The 18,969-nt window shown below is 40.0% G+C and overlaps 1 protein-coding gene across 1 annotated transcript in view; it reads right to left on the reverse strand.

Moving 5' to 3' along the window:
- Positions 1-18,969, reverse strand: part of KIAA1755 (KIAA1755 ortholog) — a 78,027-nt gene that overhangs the window by 42,009 nt on the left and 17,049 nt on the right. Inside the window, exons 3-5 of the mRNA XM_007474370.3 lie at positions 9,718-11,140; positions 7,955-8,143; positions 2,174-2,297 (exon numbers count right to left, since the gene is read on the reverse strand). Coding sequence (XP_007474432.2) covers positions 2,174-2,297; positions 7,955-8,143; positions 9,718-11,140 — 1,736 coding nt within the window. The remainder of the gene's footprint in view (positions 1-2,173; positions 2,298-7,954; positions 8,144-9,717; positions 11,141-18,969) is intronic.

Below are 18,969 nucleotides of genomic sequence, written 5' to 3' on the forward strand. Positions count from 1 at the left end.
CTGGGACAATACAGCTCAGGCCAATTCACTGTGTGACCTCAGACAAGATATTTCCCATCTCTGGGCCTCAGTTTCCCCTTATGTTAAGTGAGGGGATTGGACCAAATGACTTCTAAAGTCTCTTTCATCTCTGACATTTTATATTCTAAGTTCTCAAGTCCATTCCCTTTTATTGAGCCTTCTCCTCCATTCCCTCTTATGCTCTCATGGAAGCCACTGACCCATGACATCAAGGTCAACCTCTCCTCCCTTGCTCTCCAATCAGGCCCCATCCTCTCTACAGCCATGATCATAACCTCATATTTTATAGAGAGAGATGGGCATTGGCAGGCATTATCCCATTTGCTTTTTGCAATGTTGCTGCAATATTGGTAGCTTCCAGGATTAGGAGACCATGCTATGCTTTCTGTGATGTATCCTGGTCAGACCACAGCTGAAGTGTTGTGTTCACGTCTGTTCAAAGAATCTGAGATGAAACTTTAGGGGGCAGGAGGTGAAGAAGGTGTGTGATCTTAATGTGGACTGAAAGGTTCAGGCTACCAAAATCCTGTACAAGGAAACATGGAGCACACAAAACAGTTAAAGCAAGGTAGCTTTATTGAGGGGGTATATTTAAAAATATGAAGGGAGTCGGGGAAGATCATGGAAATAACTCTGGTCCATTGGGACCATTGGTGGAATTTGGAGGTACCTCATTAAGACCTTGTAGGCAACTTGTATTGTGAATTGATACTGTCATGCTAGTGGGGGATTGCAAGAAGATCCCTGGGAAATTTCTGGTTGGTCGTAAAAGGGACCTTGGGCCATAACTGCTGGTCTTTTCTGGCAAGGAAACTCAAAGGTTTTGAGTTTCTTAGGGCTTCTTCATTTAGTAGGGCAGGAAAGCTACTATGGTGATTGTTGGTACAGAGGGAAGGATGAAGAAAAACAGCCATTTTCAAATATTGGAAGGCCTGCCATAGGAAGAAGATTTTGTCTTTTTGGTTCCACATGGGCAATGGGTGAAAACTACAAAGAAGCAGATTTAGGCCTGATCTAAAAAAAATTGTTATCACAGACCCAAAGGGGGTTGTCACAGGACATCCCTCATTTTGCCAACCAAAAGCTTGTTGACCTCCTAGGTAGGTGGTAGAATGGATTTAGCTCAGTTAGGAATTAGTCTCTGAGTCTTCTTCCGATTCTGAGAGTCTGTGTTTCCATGATGTGAGTATAATTATCTCCATTTTATAGATAGGGAAACTGACAGAGAAACTGAATCTGGCTCTGCTCTTTCTAGTACAATGTATTATCTCTCCTTCACTACTCTACAGGATCAGATCTGCTCCTGTCCCTTTGCTTTCTCACTTCCACACCTTTGCTCATGTTCTTTTTTCTATCTGGAATGCCTTTCCTCCTCTCTTTTTCATTAAGTTTCAGTTTTCCTTTGAGCTTCAGCTCAAGTGTCATCACCTCTATGAGGCCTTTCTGGAACTCTAAGGGATCCTTTGCTGGGTTTCCATGTTGTCTCTTTCCATAGTTTTTCTTTCTCCCCATCTCTTCAGAGAAGAGTTCTCAATAATTCTCTCCTTGCCTGACTCCAGACCCACATCTACATTTGGATATTCCAACAATGCCTCAGACTCAGTATGATCCAAGCTGAGGGGGCCATCTTTCCCTTAAGTCCTTTCCTCCTCCAGACTTCCTTATCTCTTTTTGGGGCAAAGTGAGGAGGATCATCATTTACTTAGGCTTGAAATCTAAGTTACTTTTGACTACTCCCTTTCCCTCATCCCACATTCATGTGCCACAGAATTACAGAGTTTAGGCCTGGAAAAGACTTCATAAATCATTTCATCTAACCTCTTTGTTACAGATAACAAAACAGATTCCCAGAGAAAGTAAGGAAATTGTTCATGAAATAAGTCCCTGGGGGAGAATTTGAACCTAGAACTTCTGATTCCAGATCCAGGGCTCTTTCCTTTTAATGATACTGCTCAGTCCTGCTGATTTTTGTCATTTCACATATGTATGGAGAAGTGGGAAGAGGCCAAGAGGCCCAACTGACTTCTGGTTCCAACCCTGCCATTCCCTTGTTGGGTGACAATCTGGTCTTGTCCAGCCCATGCTTGTTGCCTGACTTACAGACATCACCTTGAAAACAAGTGCCGAGTTTTCTAAGGCTTCCATTGCATACCTGGGGATGGAGCACAAGTAGATGAGGAGTTTGGTGACTTCTCTGGCTGAGCACCATGGTGCATCCCATGCGGAACCACTTGTAGTTACCTGGAGCAGAGGCCTCCCTGTCTTGTCCTGGCTACCTGGGCCAGAAGAGGTCAAAATAGAGTTAGTTGTTTTGAGGTCAACTGGTTGGAGAGCTACTGTAAGTCAGCCCAGGGAGATCAGCAATGTGCCCTACAGGAGAGGCAGAAGGCAGCAAGGGCCAAGCCATGTCTGCCACCACCCCCTTGACTTCCATGTCCCCTTAGACTTCAGAGGAGCTAGTCCAGGACCTTGAACCCCAGAGGCTTGGGAAGAACAATGCTTCCAGCTCTTCCAATGATCCTAGTCATTCTCCCTAATGTATTTCGATTATTAATTAATATGGATATGAATACTGATATTGTGTATTATAGTAATTTATGTTTATGGCAACCCCTTGCTGGACTGTGAGCTCTGTAAAGACAGAAAACAATGTTTTATCTAAATGTTTTTCCTCTCCCAGCAATGAGTACAGTGCTGTGCATATAGGAATTCAATAAATATAATAAATGCTCTTGATGGCAGAAGTAGGGTATCATCCTTTGGAGATGGCTACCAGCATCCAGGCGAAAAAAACCTGATGTCTTCTCGTCTGGGGACTTTGTATTCAAGGCAGACAGAAAATTAAAAACAGCTCTGTCTGCAGCCCTGGGATGGCCTGGGAAGAAGATCAGGGGAGGTGTGGTGTGGGGGACATTGGGGAGGGAGAAGGAGCAATTTAGAAGCCTTGCTTTCTATATTTATACTTGCAGATTTTCAGTCATGAGATTCATGTCATGTAATTTCCTGTTCCCGGGAAGACTGCGGCGTCTGTTCCCATTATCCTCCCTGTCATGAGGTGTTCAGCTTGGAAGTCATCAACACCCCATCTGTTCAGCCAGCTAAACTGCTGTCGGGCCCTGACCTCCATGATCTGCCCTTGGCCTTCTTGGCTCAGCTCCTCTCCATGCTACTGGCCCTTCTCGATAGGGGCCGTGGCAGTTTTGCCTGACCCTCACTTTGGAACTCTCTTTCCACCCTCCTCCCCTGGAAAAAATAGCCAACCCTTTGAATCACAGAATATGAGAGCTAGAAGGAACCTTGGAACAATAATAATCACCAGCGTCTATAAAGCTCTGAGATTTGCCAGTATTAATTACTTCATTTGATTTTTACAACAATCCTGTGAGGTTGGTACTTTTATCATCCCTATTCTACAGAGGAGGAAACTGAGATTTGGAGAGGTCAAGTGTCCAGGGTCACATGGTTAAGCACTGTCTGAGGAAGGATTTTTTTAGGTCTTTCTGAGTTCCACGTCCAACATACTATCCCCTGTGTCCCCCAGCTGGCTAAAACATAGAGGATCAGAGCTGAAGGGAACCTGAGAACACAGACTGTCAGAGATGGCAGTGGTCACACTTAAGTGGTCAGCACTTTAAGACTGATAAAGAGTTTTCTTCCTGATAGCCCCATTAGGCAGCTAATAAAAGGATTATTATTTCCATTTTACAGATGAGGAAAATGGGGCTCATGTGGGCTAAGAGACTCATTCAGTACACAGTGCTTGGCCTGTAGCAAAGTAGTAAATGTTTGTTGGTTAATCATATGAAGTTACATGTGGATTCAGAGGCAGAATCAGTACTCCTCAGGCCCAGGTCTCTTGACCTCAAGTCCAGGCTCTGGTTTCCATGACATGACATCTCACTTTAGAACAGTCAAGGTAACAATGTGTTAGCCAGGACAGTCTGTGGAGTTCATTTAGGTCCATGTCTTTCTCTTACAGATAAAGGGAGACTTGCCATGAGCTTGTGACACCTGCCTTAGAGGAAAAGCCTGAGCCTGGGAACTTTCTTGCCTCCCTCCCTCCCTCCCTCCCTCCCTCCCTCCCTCCCTCCCTCCCTCCCTTCCTCCCTTCCTCCCTTCCTTCCTTCCTTCCTTCCTTCCTTCCTTCCTCCCTTCCTCCCTCCCTCCCTCCCTCCCTCCCTCCCTTCCTCCCTTCCTCCCTTCCTTCCTTCCTCCCTTCCTCCCTTCCTCCCTTCCTCCCTTCCTTCCTTCCTTCCTTCCTTCCTTCCTTCCTTCCTTCCTTCCTTCCTTCCTTCCTTCCTTCCTTCCTTCCTTCCTTCCTTCCTTCCTTCCTTCCTTCCTTTCTTCCTTCCTTCCCTCCCTCCCTCCCTCCCTCCCTTTCTCTGTCTCCTTATATCATGTTTTAACATTTTGTAGACAATAGCACTCAGAATGCCCTTTGGGCTATTCATTTATAAGGCAGCATGGCAGAATGGGAAGAGTGTTAAACTTGTACTTAGGAATACCTAGAATTGAATCCTGCCTCAGACCCTTTCTAACTATGTGATTCTGAGCAAGTCATATAACTTTTCTATGCCTCAGTTTCTTCATCTGTAAACTGGGCATACTAATAGCTCCCTATTATAATAATAGCACTATTTCATAGTGTTCACTTATAGTGAGAATCAAAAGGGATAACGTGTCTAAAGCCCTTTGAAAACTTTAATAGCATTATATAAATGCTGGCTATTTCACTTTTGTTTCACTTTGGTTGGGAGGATTTAGAATCAGATGACTCATGTTCAAATCCTGCCTCTGCTACCTTACCTGAGTGACTCTGGGCAAATCATTTAAACTCATGAGGCTTCAAGTTCCTCATCTGTAAAATGAAGAGGTTGGAGTAGATGACCTCAAAGATCTCTTTCAGTATTAATCTAGAATACTTTGATTTTGTAATTCTTCTGATTTTGTGACTTATAGCCATTCAGCATAAATGGAGAGTTTTGGTCAGTCAACAAGTCAGCAAGCAGTTATTAAACATTTACTTTGCTCCAGGAACTCTGTTGGGGATACAAAGACAAAAGCGTGGTCCTAACTCTCTAGGAGCTCACAGTCTAAGTATGGGCATTCAAGACATGAAATTTTGTGAAAGAGGCAGATTGTGATGACTGAAAATATAGTTTCTTTGGGGCAGCTAATTTGGAGAAAAGAAGGCCTCAGATACTGCCTAGCTGTGTGCCCCTGGACAAGTCACTCAACTCCAGTTGTTAGTCCTTACCACTCTTCAGCCTTAGAACCAATCCTTAGTTTCAATTCTAAGACAAAAGGTAAGGGTTTAAAAACAAATAAGCAAAAAAACAGTTTCTGGAACAGGATTTTGAATTTCCTGGCACCAATTCCAGTGCTCAGACCTCTATGCCACTATGATCACTTTGGTAACATGGTTAAAGAAAGCAACAATATAATATCCTTTAATGAAAGTGTCCAGGAAACAAGGGGATGTCCATCGACTGGGGAATGGCTGAACAAATTGTGGTTTCTGATGGTGATGGAATACTATTGTGCTGAAAGGAAAGATGAACTGCTTGATTTCTAAAAGAACTGAAAAGACCTACATGATGCAGGGTGAAATAAGCAGAACCAGAACAATGAACACAGAAACTATAACATTGTGTTATGATCAAATGTAAATAGACTTTGCTTCTAAAACCAATGCAATTATCCAAGACAATACTGAGGGACTTAGGAGGAAGAACGCTATCTACCTCTAGAGGAGGAACTGTGGGAGTAGAAACACATATGATTTATCACTTGTCTATATGGGTATAGAATTTGGGGTTTCGGTTTTAAAAGATGACTCTATTACAAAAATGAATAATACAGAAAAAGACATTGGATGATAATACAGGCATAACCCAGTAGAATTGCTTGTTAATTCTGGGAGTGGAGAGAGAAGAGGAGAGGGAAAGGACATGAATCATGTAAGCATGGAAAAAATTAAAAAAATAAATTTTTTTTTAACTGAAGGTATAGAGTTGATAACTCATTTTGAGGAAAAAGTGGGGAGGTCTAGAGCATTGCTTCTGAAATTTTTCAGTCTCAAGGCCTCTTCATTCTTTTTTTTTAAATTATATTTTATTTGATCATTTCCAAGCATTATTCATTAAAGACATAGATCATTTTCTTTTCCTCCCTCCCACCCCCCATAGCCGACGCGTACATCCACTGGGCATTACATGTTTTCTTGATTTGAACCCATTGCTTTGTTGATAATATTTGCATTAGAGTGTTCATTTAGAGTCTATCCTCTGCCATGTCCCCTCAACCGCTGTATTCAGGCAGTTGCTTTTCCTCGGTGTTTCCACTCCCATAGTTTATCCTTTGCTTATGAATAGTGTTTTTTTCTCCTAGATCCCTGCAAATTGTTCAGGGACATTACACCGCCACTAATGGAGAAGTCCATTACGTTCGATTATACCACAGTGTATTAGTCTCTGTGTACAATGTTCTCCTGGTTCTGCTCCTCTCGCTCTGCATCACTTCCTGGAGGTTGTTCCAGTCTCCATGGAATTCCTCCACTTTATTATTCCTTTTAGCACAATAGTATTCCATCACCAACATATACCACAATTTGTTCAGTCATTCCCCAATTGATGGGCATCCCCTCGTTTTCCAGTTTTTGGCCACCACAAAGAGCGCAGCTATGAATATTTTTGTACAAGTCCTTTTGTCCATTATCTCTTTGGGGTACAGACCCAGCAATGCTATGGCTGGATCAAAGGGTAGATATTCTTTTGTTGCCCTTTGGGCATATTTCCAAATTGCCCTCCAGAATGGTTGGATCAATTCACAACTCCACCAGCAATGAATTAATGTCCCTACTTTGCCACATCCCCTCCAAAGGCCTCTTCATTCTTAAAAATTATTGAAGTTTCCAAAGAGATTTTCTTTTATGGGTTATATATATTAATACTTATAATATTAGAAATTAAAACTGATACAATTTTAAAATACTTATTTCATTTTAAAATAGATTGATTCATTACATATTTATATAAGTAACATTTAAAATGAAAAATAACTACTTTTTGAAATAAAAAATTAGTGAAAAAAGTGACATTGTTTTCCATACTTTCTCAAATCTAAAGTTTGGCTTAATCAAAGACAGCTGGATCCTTATATCTGCTTTCCAAATTCCCTTTGTTATGATAGCTTATTTTTGTTGAAGGAAATGAAGAAAATCCAGCTGCATACAGATATGTTCTTGGAAAAGGGAAAGCGTGTTTCAATAAGGAAATATCATCTTAGTATTATTAAAAATTAGTTTCAACCCTCCTCCAGACTCCCTGAAAGGATCTTGAGGACTCCCAGAAATCTAAAGACCACGTTTTGAAAACCACTGATCTAGAGAGTAGTCAGAGACCTCACCCAGCCCTGAGATTCCATGACTCCTGGAGATGTTAGGTCTTAACCAAGCATCTCAGTTTAGTTCAGTTCCAGCATTAAAAGGCTCTTCTACTGTCTGCCAGGCTTTGTGCTAGATGCTGAGGGCACAAAGATGAAAAGCCCCACAGTCCCTATAACTATAACAGAGAGCAAAATGGAAATAGAAGGGAAAAAAAGATCCAAAAAAAGTGGTCTGGGATATTTGAGGAGTCAATTTTCAGCAAAGAAGGGTCTGAGAAGGTTCTAAAGAGGAGTAACTCAGCCTCCCTAAGCCTCACTCTCCTCATGAGTGAAATGAAAGCCTTAGATCTCAATCCTATGAGAAATGGTCCATGAAGTAAGACATTGAGGGAGGGGAAGAATCATAAGAAGTCAGAGGTGGAGAGGGAGTGCCTTCCAGGCATGGAGAGGATTCTGGGAGTCTGGAGAAGACAGGGTGAAGTAAAAAAAAACTGTCTTCAAAGCTCTCTCCCCACTCCCTCGCCTACCCCAATGAGTGGAGCAGTACCTGGTAAGCAAGCTATCCCTGAGAGCAGGATCTCAGCCTTCAGGTCCCAAGCATGGAGCGGCTGCTCAGACAGGGTCTCCAAAAGTGCAGAATCTCTTTCTGGGACTTCCATACTTGAACTGGATTGAGCACCAAAACTCTGAGTGGAGGATGCTTCCTGGGCAGATATTTTGGTCTGACTGGGACCAGCTATGTGAAAGAAAAGGGGGAAAAAACCCATAAAGGAAAATGAGTGTGTTCAGTGGCTGTTTCAAGGAGGAAGTTTTTCTCTTTCATAACAAACAGGTGGGCATGAATTTTAAAGGAACATTAGGAAACTGCTTTGGCAAGAAGGCACGGGTCAACTGCTTGGGGTCCCCTGGGCCTCTGGGGGGCAGCATAGTCTGATAAATGCAGCTTTTTGAGGGACTAGTTTTATACCATCCTAATCTCCCTTTGCTGCTAACCAGAGCTTTGGGCTTCTCAAAGTACTGTACTATCTACCACTGAATTTAGTCCTCATCATATTTAATGTGCTGTGGTATGTTAGGTTAGGAATCTGGGCCCCTGGGTTCTAACCCACTTACTGTCACTTTGTAGTAAGCAGTATAGTCCAGGAGATGGAATGATCAACATGGAATCAGTAAGAACTGGGTTCTAATTTTTGCCTGACATGCGCTAGCTGTGGGGCTACAAGCGAGTCATTCTATACCTCTCTGAGCCTCAGTTTTCTCATCTGTAAAACAGATCTCACTGTATTTGTAGGCCCATAGGGTTGCAGCTAGAAAGTAATCTCACGGGCCAGATAATTCGACCCCCTCATCATACAGAAGGCAGATTGAGCCTTGGGCCTGGAGTCAGGAAGACCTAAGTTCAAATACAGCCTCAGACACTTCCTAGCTCTGTGACCCTGGGCAAGTTACTTAACCTCTGCCTCAATTTGCTCAAATGAAAAATGGGGATAATGATAGCATTATTTCCCAATGTTCCTGTGAGGATAATATGTGTAAAGTGCTTAGAATAGTGTATATCATATAGTAGGTACTTAATAAATATGTACTCTCTTCTCTTTTCCTTACAGATGAAGGCACTGAGGCTGGGTGAGGTAATGGGACTTGGCCAAAGTTACAAAGGAAGTAAGTGGCAAAGCAAAGTTTTAACACTGATCTTTGGATTCCATATATTTGAACACAGGTCCTTGGACTCCACACACACATATCTATATCTTTTTCTATATCTATATCTACATCTACATCTACATCTACATCTACATCTACATCTATACCTATACCTATATCTATACCTATATCTATATCTATATCTATACCTATATCTATATCTATATCTATATCTATATCTACATCTATATATATATCTACATCTATATATATATCTACATCTATATATCTATATCTACATCTATATTTATATCTATATAGTAAACTTTGTCAGAGCTATTCTGATGCTCAAATGAAATAATGTGTGTGTACTGTAAATACTATATAAAGATCAACTATTACCTCTGTAACCTTGACCAAGTAATATTTCCAACTCTAAGCTTCATTTTTTCTCATCCATAAAATGAGGGGGTAGGAACAGATGACTCTCAAGGTTCCTTCCAGTACTGACTTGCTAATCTATATATATAGGAATGATGGCATGCTTCTATTAAGAAAGGCCATTATTAAATTCTATTGATAATTTTTTTAATTAAAAAAAAGCTGTTATAAAATCCTCTTCCTGCATTCTATAGGGTCCCATGGAGTTAGTTATAGTAGTATTACCTTTTCCTGAGGACTTTGCTCTGTGCATTTTGGGTGAGTAAAGAGAAGACATGATTTTCCAGGGTCCATTGTGCAGGTGTGTGACTTTCTCTGGGGGATCAGAGTCCTGGGAAGATGGGGATTGTCTCTGTCCCTTCAGGAATGAGAATTTCTGATGGGCTGTAGGAGATCCTGACCTAGAAAGAATTCTACTAGAACCAGCTGAGGACTTGAGAAATTTTAGGTAGCCGTGTAGACCCATTTCTTCTGTTCTGCTTTCCTGGGGTACCACTTTGTGAGGGCAGGCTGCATGAAGTTGGGGAGAGGAAGCCTGATTGGGTCTGCTTCTGAGCTCTGAGATATCCAAATGATTTCCAGCTGCTGGTTCCAAAGTTGGTTCATTCTTTGAGTTATCTGATTCTTCTTTAATGGCAGTCATCAGACCAGAACTGAAGCTCACTGGGTTCTGAAGAGCAGCCAAGTAGGACTCCCGGTAACGACATCTTGAATTCTGGTACTGAGTAGACCCATTAAGCTTTCTCCTCAAGCATGGTGTACAGGGCCCATCCTCGGAGCTCTCTGGTTTCCCACAAGTCCATTTTTCAGACCCAGATGGGAAAGAAGAGACCCCGTTGACTAATGATGGAGATGGTATCTTCTGGATAGGAGGTACCATTTGATTCTTCAGTGGTTTGTTGGCATCTGAAGAGATGAACTCATTGAGATTCACTGTTGATCTATGTGAAGAACATCCTCTTTTTTCTTTGGAAATCTTGAGGAGATCCACATAATCCCCCTCAAGATTCTGGATGATCATCTCATCCATACTAGGGGCAGTCAATCTGCAAGATTTCTTCCAAGATCCTGTTTGTTCCACTTTGATGAGTCCTGGATACTTATTCTTATCTGACCCCCAGGATCCTGTATCCTTATTGAGTAGTGGTTGAGAACTAGCAGTGCTGGGGGGCTTTGGGTTGCTACTGGACACCATCTGGAGCATCCCTCTGGGTGTGCTTAAATCCAGTGCATCTAACTGGAGAGATACTTGAGAGGGGGAAAGATCAGTCACTGTTTGGGGTTTGTTGACAAATTTGGGGGCAGTTATTTTTAACCAAGGCTCAGGAGAAACCCCTTTTTCTGTAGCCACCAAGCAACTATGTAGGGCCCTTCTATCAAGGTCTTGATTGAGGCCCTCCAGCCATTCCTTGGTGAATAGAGTTGGGTATGAAGACTCAGGAACTGGTCTTTCTTCCACGTTTCTTAAATCCTTAGAAAGGCATTTAACCATTATGCAAACAGACTGTTCTTCATGTGGTTCTGCTTGTAGGTAGAAGTCTCCCTGACGTAATAGGAGGGGGTTCAGTGGTGCAAGGTGAACCACTACCTTTTCCCCAAGGCATAGGGGCCAACCCGTGTGGAGGAATACGCAATGTGAATATGGAGCCTGAAGAGAAAAGCACAATTAGAGTCAGTGAAGCAGAAACTAGGAAATCCTGAGCTAGGGCTCATCTTTTCCACTCTTCCTATCTGAAAGAAGCCCTCTAAATATCTGTTGGCAAATCTCAGTCTACTTCTTGCCCATGGAAGAGTAGGGGCATGCCAGAGAAATGGTACTTATACCTTCTCCTATCTATTATTCTTCCTATCTAGCATCTCCTTTTAGCTCATCCATCAAGGCTCACCTTGAGTCCTATTATTTACAGGAAGCCTTTCCACACCACTTCAGCCCTCACTGATTCCTCGCATTTCTTAACTGCTTAATGTTTTTTACAGTGTTTGTAGAAGCTGTGTGTTATAGAGCACTGGACTAGGAGTCAGAAGGTCTGGGTTTGTATTTCTACTCTAACACGTATTAGCCACATGACTGAGGGCACACTTCACCTCTCTATGCCTCAGTTTTCACCCTTGCAAAATGGTTAAAGTAAAATAGGACCTCATTTTACATGATCAGTCTGTTCCAAGACTCCTCATGTAAGTTGGAAATTGTACATAATAGTAAATTCAATTATTTAATAAGTATTTCTTATATGAACGTATTTATCACCCATTTAAAAAATAAATACTGTAGTGTTAAATGAAAACAAAGAGAAATACTGCTCTGATGTGGATATGAGTTGTTACAAGAGAGAACTCCAGACAAAGGCTGATGTGGGAGCTAATGTTTGGCACAAAATAATTTAATTTTTCACACTAAGGATTCTCAGTGTATGAGCATGATTGGGTGAGATAATGCAAGACTATACACTGCTTGGGAAAATGATGCAGATTTAGTGCACAACTGAATATTTTTAACATATTTTCCTGCTTTTTTTTTTTTTGATTGCCAAACCGTATATACCTGAATTCACATGTGTTGAGTTTGCATAAATGAGGTGCTACTGTAAATACCCCTGAGGTCCTTTCTGGTTGTAAATCCTATTAAGGGGGAAAAGTTAATGAGGTTCCCAGTTTAGTGACTTCAGAGGACTCAGACTCATGGAAGGTGAAAAGTGTGGAAAGAAAAAATTCAAAAGATAGACGTAAGCTGCCTAACGCCTTCTTTAGTTAGCTACCAGCTATGGCTGGCTGAAGTCTCTTGTGGGAAAAGGGCTAAAGACAGGGAGCCCTAATACACTGTTGATGTAACTGTGAACTGATTCAACCATTTTGGAGCAATTTGGAATTATTATTTTAAATAAAAACCCTTACCTTCTGTCTTAGAATCAATACTGTGTATTGGTTCCAAGGCAGGAGTGGTAAGGAGTAGGCAATGGGGGTTAGGCGACTTGCCCAGGGTCACACACAGCTGGGAAGTGTCTGAGGCCATATTTGAACCCAGGACCTCCTATCTCTAGGTCTGGCTCTCAATCCACTGAGCTACCCAACTGCCCCTGCTATTTGGAATTATACCCAGAGAGTTACCAACATATGTATATCCTTAGACTCAGTAATACCATTTCTAGGTCTGTTTTCCAAGGAGATAGGGAGAGAAAGAAAAGAACCTATATGTTCTCAAATATTTATAGCAATTCCTTTGTGGTGGCAAAGAACAAGAATTGTGGCATATGATTGTGATGGAATATTCCTGCTCTATAAGAAATGATAAGCAAGTTAGCTTTATTAAAAAAAAAATTAAACCCTTACTTTCTTTCTTAGAAGCAATACTTTGTATTAGTTCCAAGGCAGAAGAGCAATAAGGACTAAACAATGACTTGTCCAGGGTCACATTGCTAGGATTTATCTGAGACCTAATTTGAACCCAAGACTTCCCATCTCTTGACCTATTTCTCAATCCATTGAGCTACCTAGCTGTCCCCCCAGGTTAATTTTTTAAAAACTACATGAGATAATGAAAAATGAAATGAATAGAACAAAGAGAATATTATATTCAGTTACAGATTTAATATTTGAAGAATAACTTGTGAATGTTCACCTCTAAAGAATGAATTGAAAAATGGAAACATGAAAGATATCATCTATATATACATATCTGTTTGCTGGATGATGCCTTTTGTGGTATGATGAAAGGAAAGAGATACCTAAAATTAAATTCTATTAATAAAAAAATTTAAAGAGCTGAAAATAGCCCTTGGAGCTACAAGCTAAAGAAGCTACATCACAGATGATCAGTTAGTTGAGCACATACATAGACACCCAGTAGAGAATAAGGTGGAAATATAACCAGAGTATATTGGCAGCCCTGTATTTTTAGAGGCATAAGTGATTACTTGGTCACAAGTATTGCCTGTGCAAGGTGACTTCTCTGGTCAGTGTATTCCCTGCCTCTCCCCTTATCTATTGATAGTGTGATAATATATGGCAGAAGGTACTCCTGTATCTCTACAAAGAAAATATGGGAATCTTTCTTATCATATATTTTGTTATGTTGTTTAACTGAAAGTCTTTTTCTCTGAACTGATATGTCCTCGGGGTGGGACAGGAAAGGGAACACATTGGTTGTGTAGATTGGTTTTACTTGACTCAACATGTTTCAAAGGAGAGCCTCCAATTTGTGGGGGGAATTGGTAGGTAGTGATAGTAACATAAAAATAAAATCTTCAATAAAACATAAAAATATACATAAGAGAGCAAAAGAAAGATCAAAAGGGGATAAATACAAGCAGGATAATTTTGTTATTATTATGATAAGTTAAATAAATATGTACTCAAAAATCTGTACACAATATAAGTTCCCAATTTCATATTCAAACCTCTTTTTTGTTCTTTTTGATTTGAAATTTCATGTTTGTTCATGTTTGTTTGGTTCATAAGAAAAACTTAAATTATAAATTATAAAAAGGAATCATATCGGTGAGAGTTCATAAACTATGGGTCTGCATGGATACTTGATCCACAAAGTACTCCAAACCTGGCATAATTTTTTAAAGGTCCACATGTTATTGGAGTCTGGGGGTATCATATGGTATCCAGAGTTAGGATTTTATTCTTTAGAATAGTTTCCCAAATTTATCTGACAATGGAACTATTTTGGCACTTGAAATATATTAATGGAAGCCATAAGTTTTGATCCAAGGGTGGGGATAAAGTTTAGGGAATCCTTTATGATTTAATATCTTAGTATAATTTATAGAAATTTGGACTCAGAAAAGAGAATGTTAAACTCATTTTTATAATTCTCAATGGCAACATATAATAAGTAATTTTAATTCATATGTAGTTTCACATTTAATATTTTAGACCAAAATATTACTAATATCAACATTTCCTAAAAATATCCCTATTTCTATAGGCCACAATTTTATTTATTTTACTTCTATCCATGATATATGATAAAGTCATGTCACTCACTTCTTTCAAAATAGGGCACAACCATCTCTATCTTTTTATAGTAGAATGTAAAGTTCTTAAGAACAGTGACTATTTAAATTTTGCCTATTTTTCTTTGGTGTCTAGCACAGTGCCTGGCACATAGCAGACCCATAATAAATTCTTGATTGATTCTACTTCTTTTCTCATAGAACATAATCAATTCACTATTCCACTCTCCATAATGGATGATCCAAATTTTCATCTCTCCTCAGGCTTCCCAAGGTAACCCCTCCCCAACCCTGGCAACCTTATACATAGTCAAAAATACTGAGATCACTTGCCAGGGACTTTCCTATTCTTGCATCATCTAAATATAGTTCCCCCTTCTCTTCTCCTTTGCTCCAGACTCAGATAAAGAGACAGTCCTTCTCCTTCTCAGGGCAAAACCTTTTATATGTGCCTTTGATTTCCACCAATCCTGACTTCTTCAGAAAAATAATATTCATTATTCTCCCAACTCTTATTTTCAATCTCTTCATCCCTCCTGGTTCTTTCTCTGATTTCTAAAAACATGCTCATTTCCCCCAGATGCCTAAAAACTCATTTAATCCTACCTTTTCTCATTTGTAGCTAAACTTTTTGAGAAAGACATTTACACTGGATGCTCCTATTTTCTTTGCACTGTCTTTGCTTTTTTGTAATCTGACTTCTGACATTATATAAGTGTACCCAGTAAGTGTGACATTAGGAGAACTGGGACAGACCAGCCCAAAGCACTGAGGCAATGAAATGGCAAAGTTGGGGAATAGCCCAGCCCACAAGACAACAGGGTACAGTCAGCAAGAGGAACAGAATCCACCTGGACAAAAGAGTTACAGGCCTCCCCACCAGAAGCCAGCTGGGTAACCCCCTCAATGTACACAATATGATATCCAAAGATAGCTGGGCTTACCCCAAATACCAGAGAAGGCTACACTGCAAGCTTGGAACAATGCTCCCTCTACTCCAGGAATAGAGAAGAACCCCAACAGATAGACACAATAAGGAGGAAAAAATAATAATGACTAGAAAAATGAGCAAAAGAAAAGAAAAAACCTAACCTTATAAAGTTACTTTAGTAACAGATAAGCTCAAAATATAAACTCAGAAGAGGACAACAATGGCAAAAAAGGAAAAATGTGAAACCCCAAAGGAAAATGAGAAAGGATGTCAGTTCCCAAAAGAACTCTTGGAAGAACTTAAAAAGAAATTTAAAAATTAAAAAATACAAGAAAAATGATAGATATATTCAACAACTTGGGGGAAATCCACCGAAGAAGCCAACTCCCTAAAAACTAGAACAGGCTGAATGGAAATGGAGGCAAAAACACTGAAGAAAACAACTCCATAAAGAGTAGAATTGTTCAAAAGGAAGCACAAAAGCTCAAAAAGAAAACAACTCCCTAGAAATTAGAATAAGGGAAATAGAAGCTAATGACTCTTTAAGACAACAGGAAACAATCAAATCAAATCAAAATAATTTAAAAAAATAGAAGAAAAACAAATTTCTCTATTACCATTGAGGGTATCACTATGCAGGCCAGCAACTTCAGTGGCATCCTTCACTTTTTACTGTTTTTGACTCCATATATTAATTTATTTGATAAACATTTATTAAACACCTACTATGTGCCAGACATTGTGCTAAGTGCTATCATTTCTACCTTCACAATATCTCTCAGATACAGTCCCTTCTCTCCACTCATACAGTTGACCTAGTTCATGTCTTTATTACCTCTCACTTGGATTTCGAACTGGTCTCCTTGCTTTAAGCCTTTCTTCCCTCCAGTTCATCCTCCACTCAGTTGGCAAGGTGATTTTCCTAAAGCATAGATCTGACTAGGTCACTTTCTCACTCAGTGAGCTCCCAAGGATTTTAAGGGCCAAATAGAAAACTCTTTACTTGGCAGTTAAAGCTCTTACTAACCTGACCACTTTCTACCTTTCTGGGCTACTTATATCTTACTTTTCTCCATGAATTCTATGATTCAGCTACACTGCCTTCCTTAGAGGATTCCACCATCTCACCTGTACTTTTTGAATTCCCTGGATTCTTTTAAGACATGGCTAACATTCTATTTTCTTCAGGAGGCCTTTTCTGTTTCTCCTGGGTCTTAATTCCAAGTCCCGTGTTCTATCCACAGAGCCACCTAGCTTCCATTATGCTACCTTTTATTTTGACCTCTTGATGAAATTGTCCCTTGGAGATTATGAGATTCCCTTCCATCTGCTCTGTATAGGTCTTGCATGTATCTGGTTATTTACTTGATGCAACCCCCCATTAATCTGTAAGCTCCTTGAGGCCAGAGACAATTTTTGATTTTTTTTTTTTGTATTCCTTGCTCTTAGCACCATGCCTGACCCTCAAAAAGGGGTTAACAAGTGCTTATTAACTGATTGATGAAATCATTCCACTTCCTTATTTTCCTCCACTGACCCAGAGCATAGGCACCTCATTACCATGACTATTATAATCATTATGATATAATAATAAATAGTATTTATATGCCACTTTAAGGTTTACAAAATACTTTACAAAGATTTTGTTTGGTCTCCATAACAACTTTAGGAGGTAGGTACAATTAACCTTATTTTGCAGTTGAGTAAAACTGAGTTAAATAATCCACCCAAGGTCATGTAGCCTTTAAGTATCTGAAGTCCTATTTGAACTCATGTAATTCTAACTCAAGGCTCAGCACTTTATCTATGGCTTCCTTGTTGGGGTTCTGTGACTTCTGAGTGCAACAGGTCCTAGGACAGCAGAGTCAGTTTTGAAATATGAACAGCAGGTCCTAGGACCTGTTGCACTCAGAAGGTATATTTTAAAAATTAAATTATTTTAAAGTATTTTTCCAAGGTTACATAATTCATACTCTCTTCCTCCCCTCTTTTCTCTCCCTTTCCGGAGCTGACAAGCAATTCCACAGGTTATACATGTGTTATCACTCAATACCTTTTTCCATATTATTCATTTTTTGTAATAGAGTAATCTTTTAAAGCCCAAACCCCAAATCCTATACCCATATAAACAGGTGATAAATCATATGTTTTTCTTCTATGTTTCTACTCCCATAGTTCAGAAGGTATTTTTAAGGATGCAATTTGTAGTACATTCACTGCATAAAGAACACACACACACACACACATACACACACACATACGCAACTTGGGAGCACCAATAAATAGGTACTTAGAGAAAGCCATTCATGTAACCAGACAGTCTCAGAGTTGTGTTCCTCTTCCCCTACAGAGCTCTGTCCTGGTCTTATGGTTTTCTTGATCTCCTTCCTGACAGCAGAGTCAGTTTTGAAATATGAAGGCCACTCAAAAATAATGGCTCAGAAATCTGCTTTATGTAATCTGCCTACAGGCAACCTCAGAAGGGGAGAGACACTCATAGAGTTATTGGCAATAGCTGCTGTCTTGCTTCCCCAAAGATCATTTATTCTGTCCTCATGATTGTGATAACAGTATTCTTCTCTGGCTTATCTTCTCTGAAAGGGTGACTATAATTTGGTCTCCTTACATGAATTCAGAGGTTGATAGGGAGGATGAGGTAGGAATTGGCTCCCTCCAGCAAGGGCAAAGGCATCCTTTCTCTATTCATTATTGTGAAATATGGTAATTAGTCTTTATCCTTGATCATTGGCTATTCCATAAACTCAAAACCTACCCTGAACATCTCAGGAAGATCCTCATGGAAGGATATGGACAAGCACTGTGTAGGATTAGAAGGCAGAGATGAGTTGTAATCTGCATTATTGAGATCATAGATTCATTTGAATTTCTGAGAATTCCTCCCAACTTGAGATTTCTTGGTAGAATTTCCAGCAGAATGTTTCAATTATCTTATATTCTTGATAAATATTTGTTGATTGGTTTTTCACACTCCTGACATGTGTATGTTCACATTTATTATCATATCACTTCTACCTCTGACTTGCAACTCCAAATCTTATTCTTCTTCTACACTGTGACCTTCAGTCCTTGACCCTTCAGTTCTTTCCCAAGATACCACCCTGTATTGATTATTGTTGTTCAGTCATTTCAGTCATGTTTGACTCTCTATGACCCCCTATGGGGTTTTCTTGGCAAACATACTGGAGTAGTTTGTCATTTTCTTCTCCAGTTCATTTTATAGACGAGGAAGCTAAGGCAAATAGGGTTAAGTGACTTGCCCAGGGTCACATAGCTACTAACTGTCTGAGGCTGGATTTGAACTCAAGTCTTCTTGATTCTCAGCCTGACACTCTGTTTACTGTGCCACCTAGCTATCACTCTACTCCTTTCCTATCTTGACCTCTTCATGAATAATTTAAACTCTGCAGCATTGTCTTCTTTTACTTCCCTTGTCCTTTGATCATGCTGCCATACTTGTCCTGCCAAGCCTCAACCTTGGATTATTCCCATTATCTACTGCCTTCACTGCTGCCAGACATACTGATGAATGAAGTGGAGAGTGGGGTCAATGAACTTGCTTACACA

This window comes from Monodelphis domestica, chromosome 1, assembly GCF_027887165.1.
Source record: "Monodelphis domestica isolate mMonDom1 chromosome 1, mMonDom1.pri, whole genome shotgun sequence".
In the NCBI taxonomy this organism is placed as follows: Eukaryota; Metazoa; Chordata; class Mammalia; order Didelphimorphia; family Didelphidae; genus Monodelphis; species Monodelphis domestica.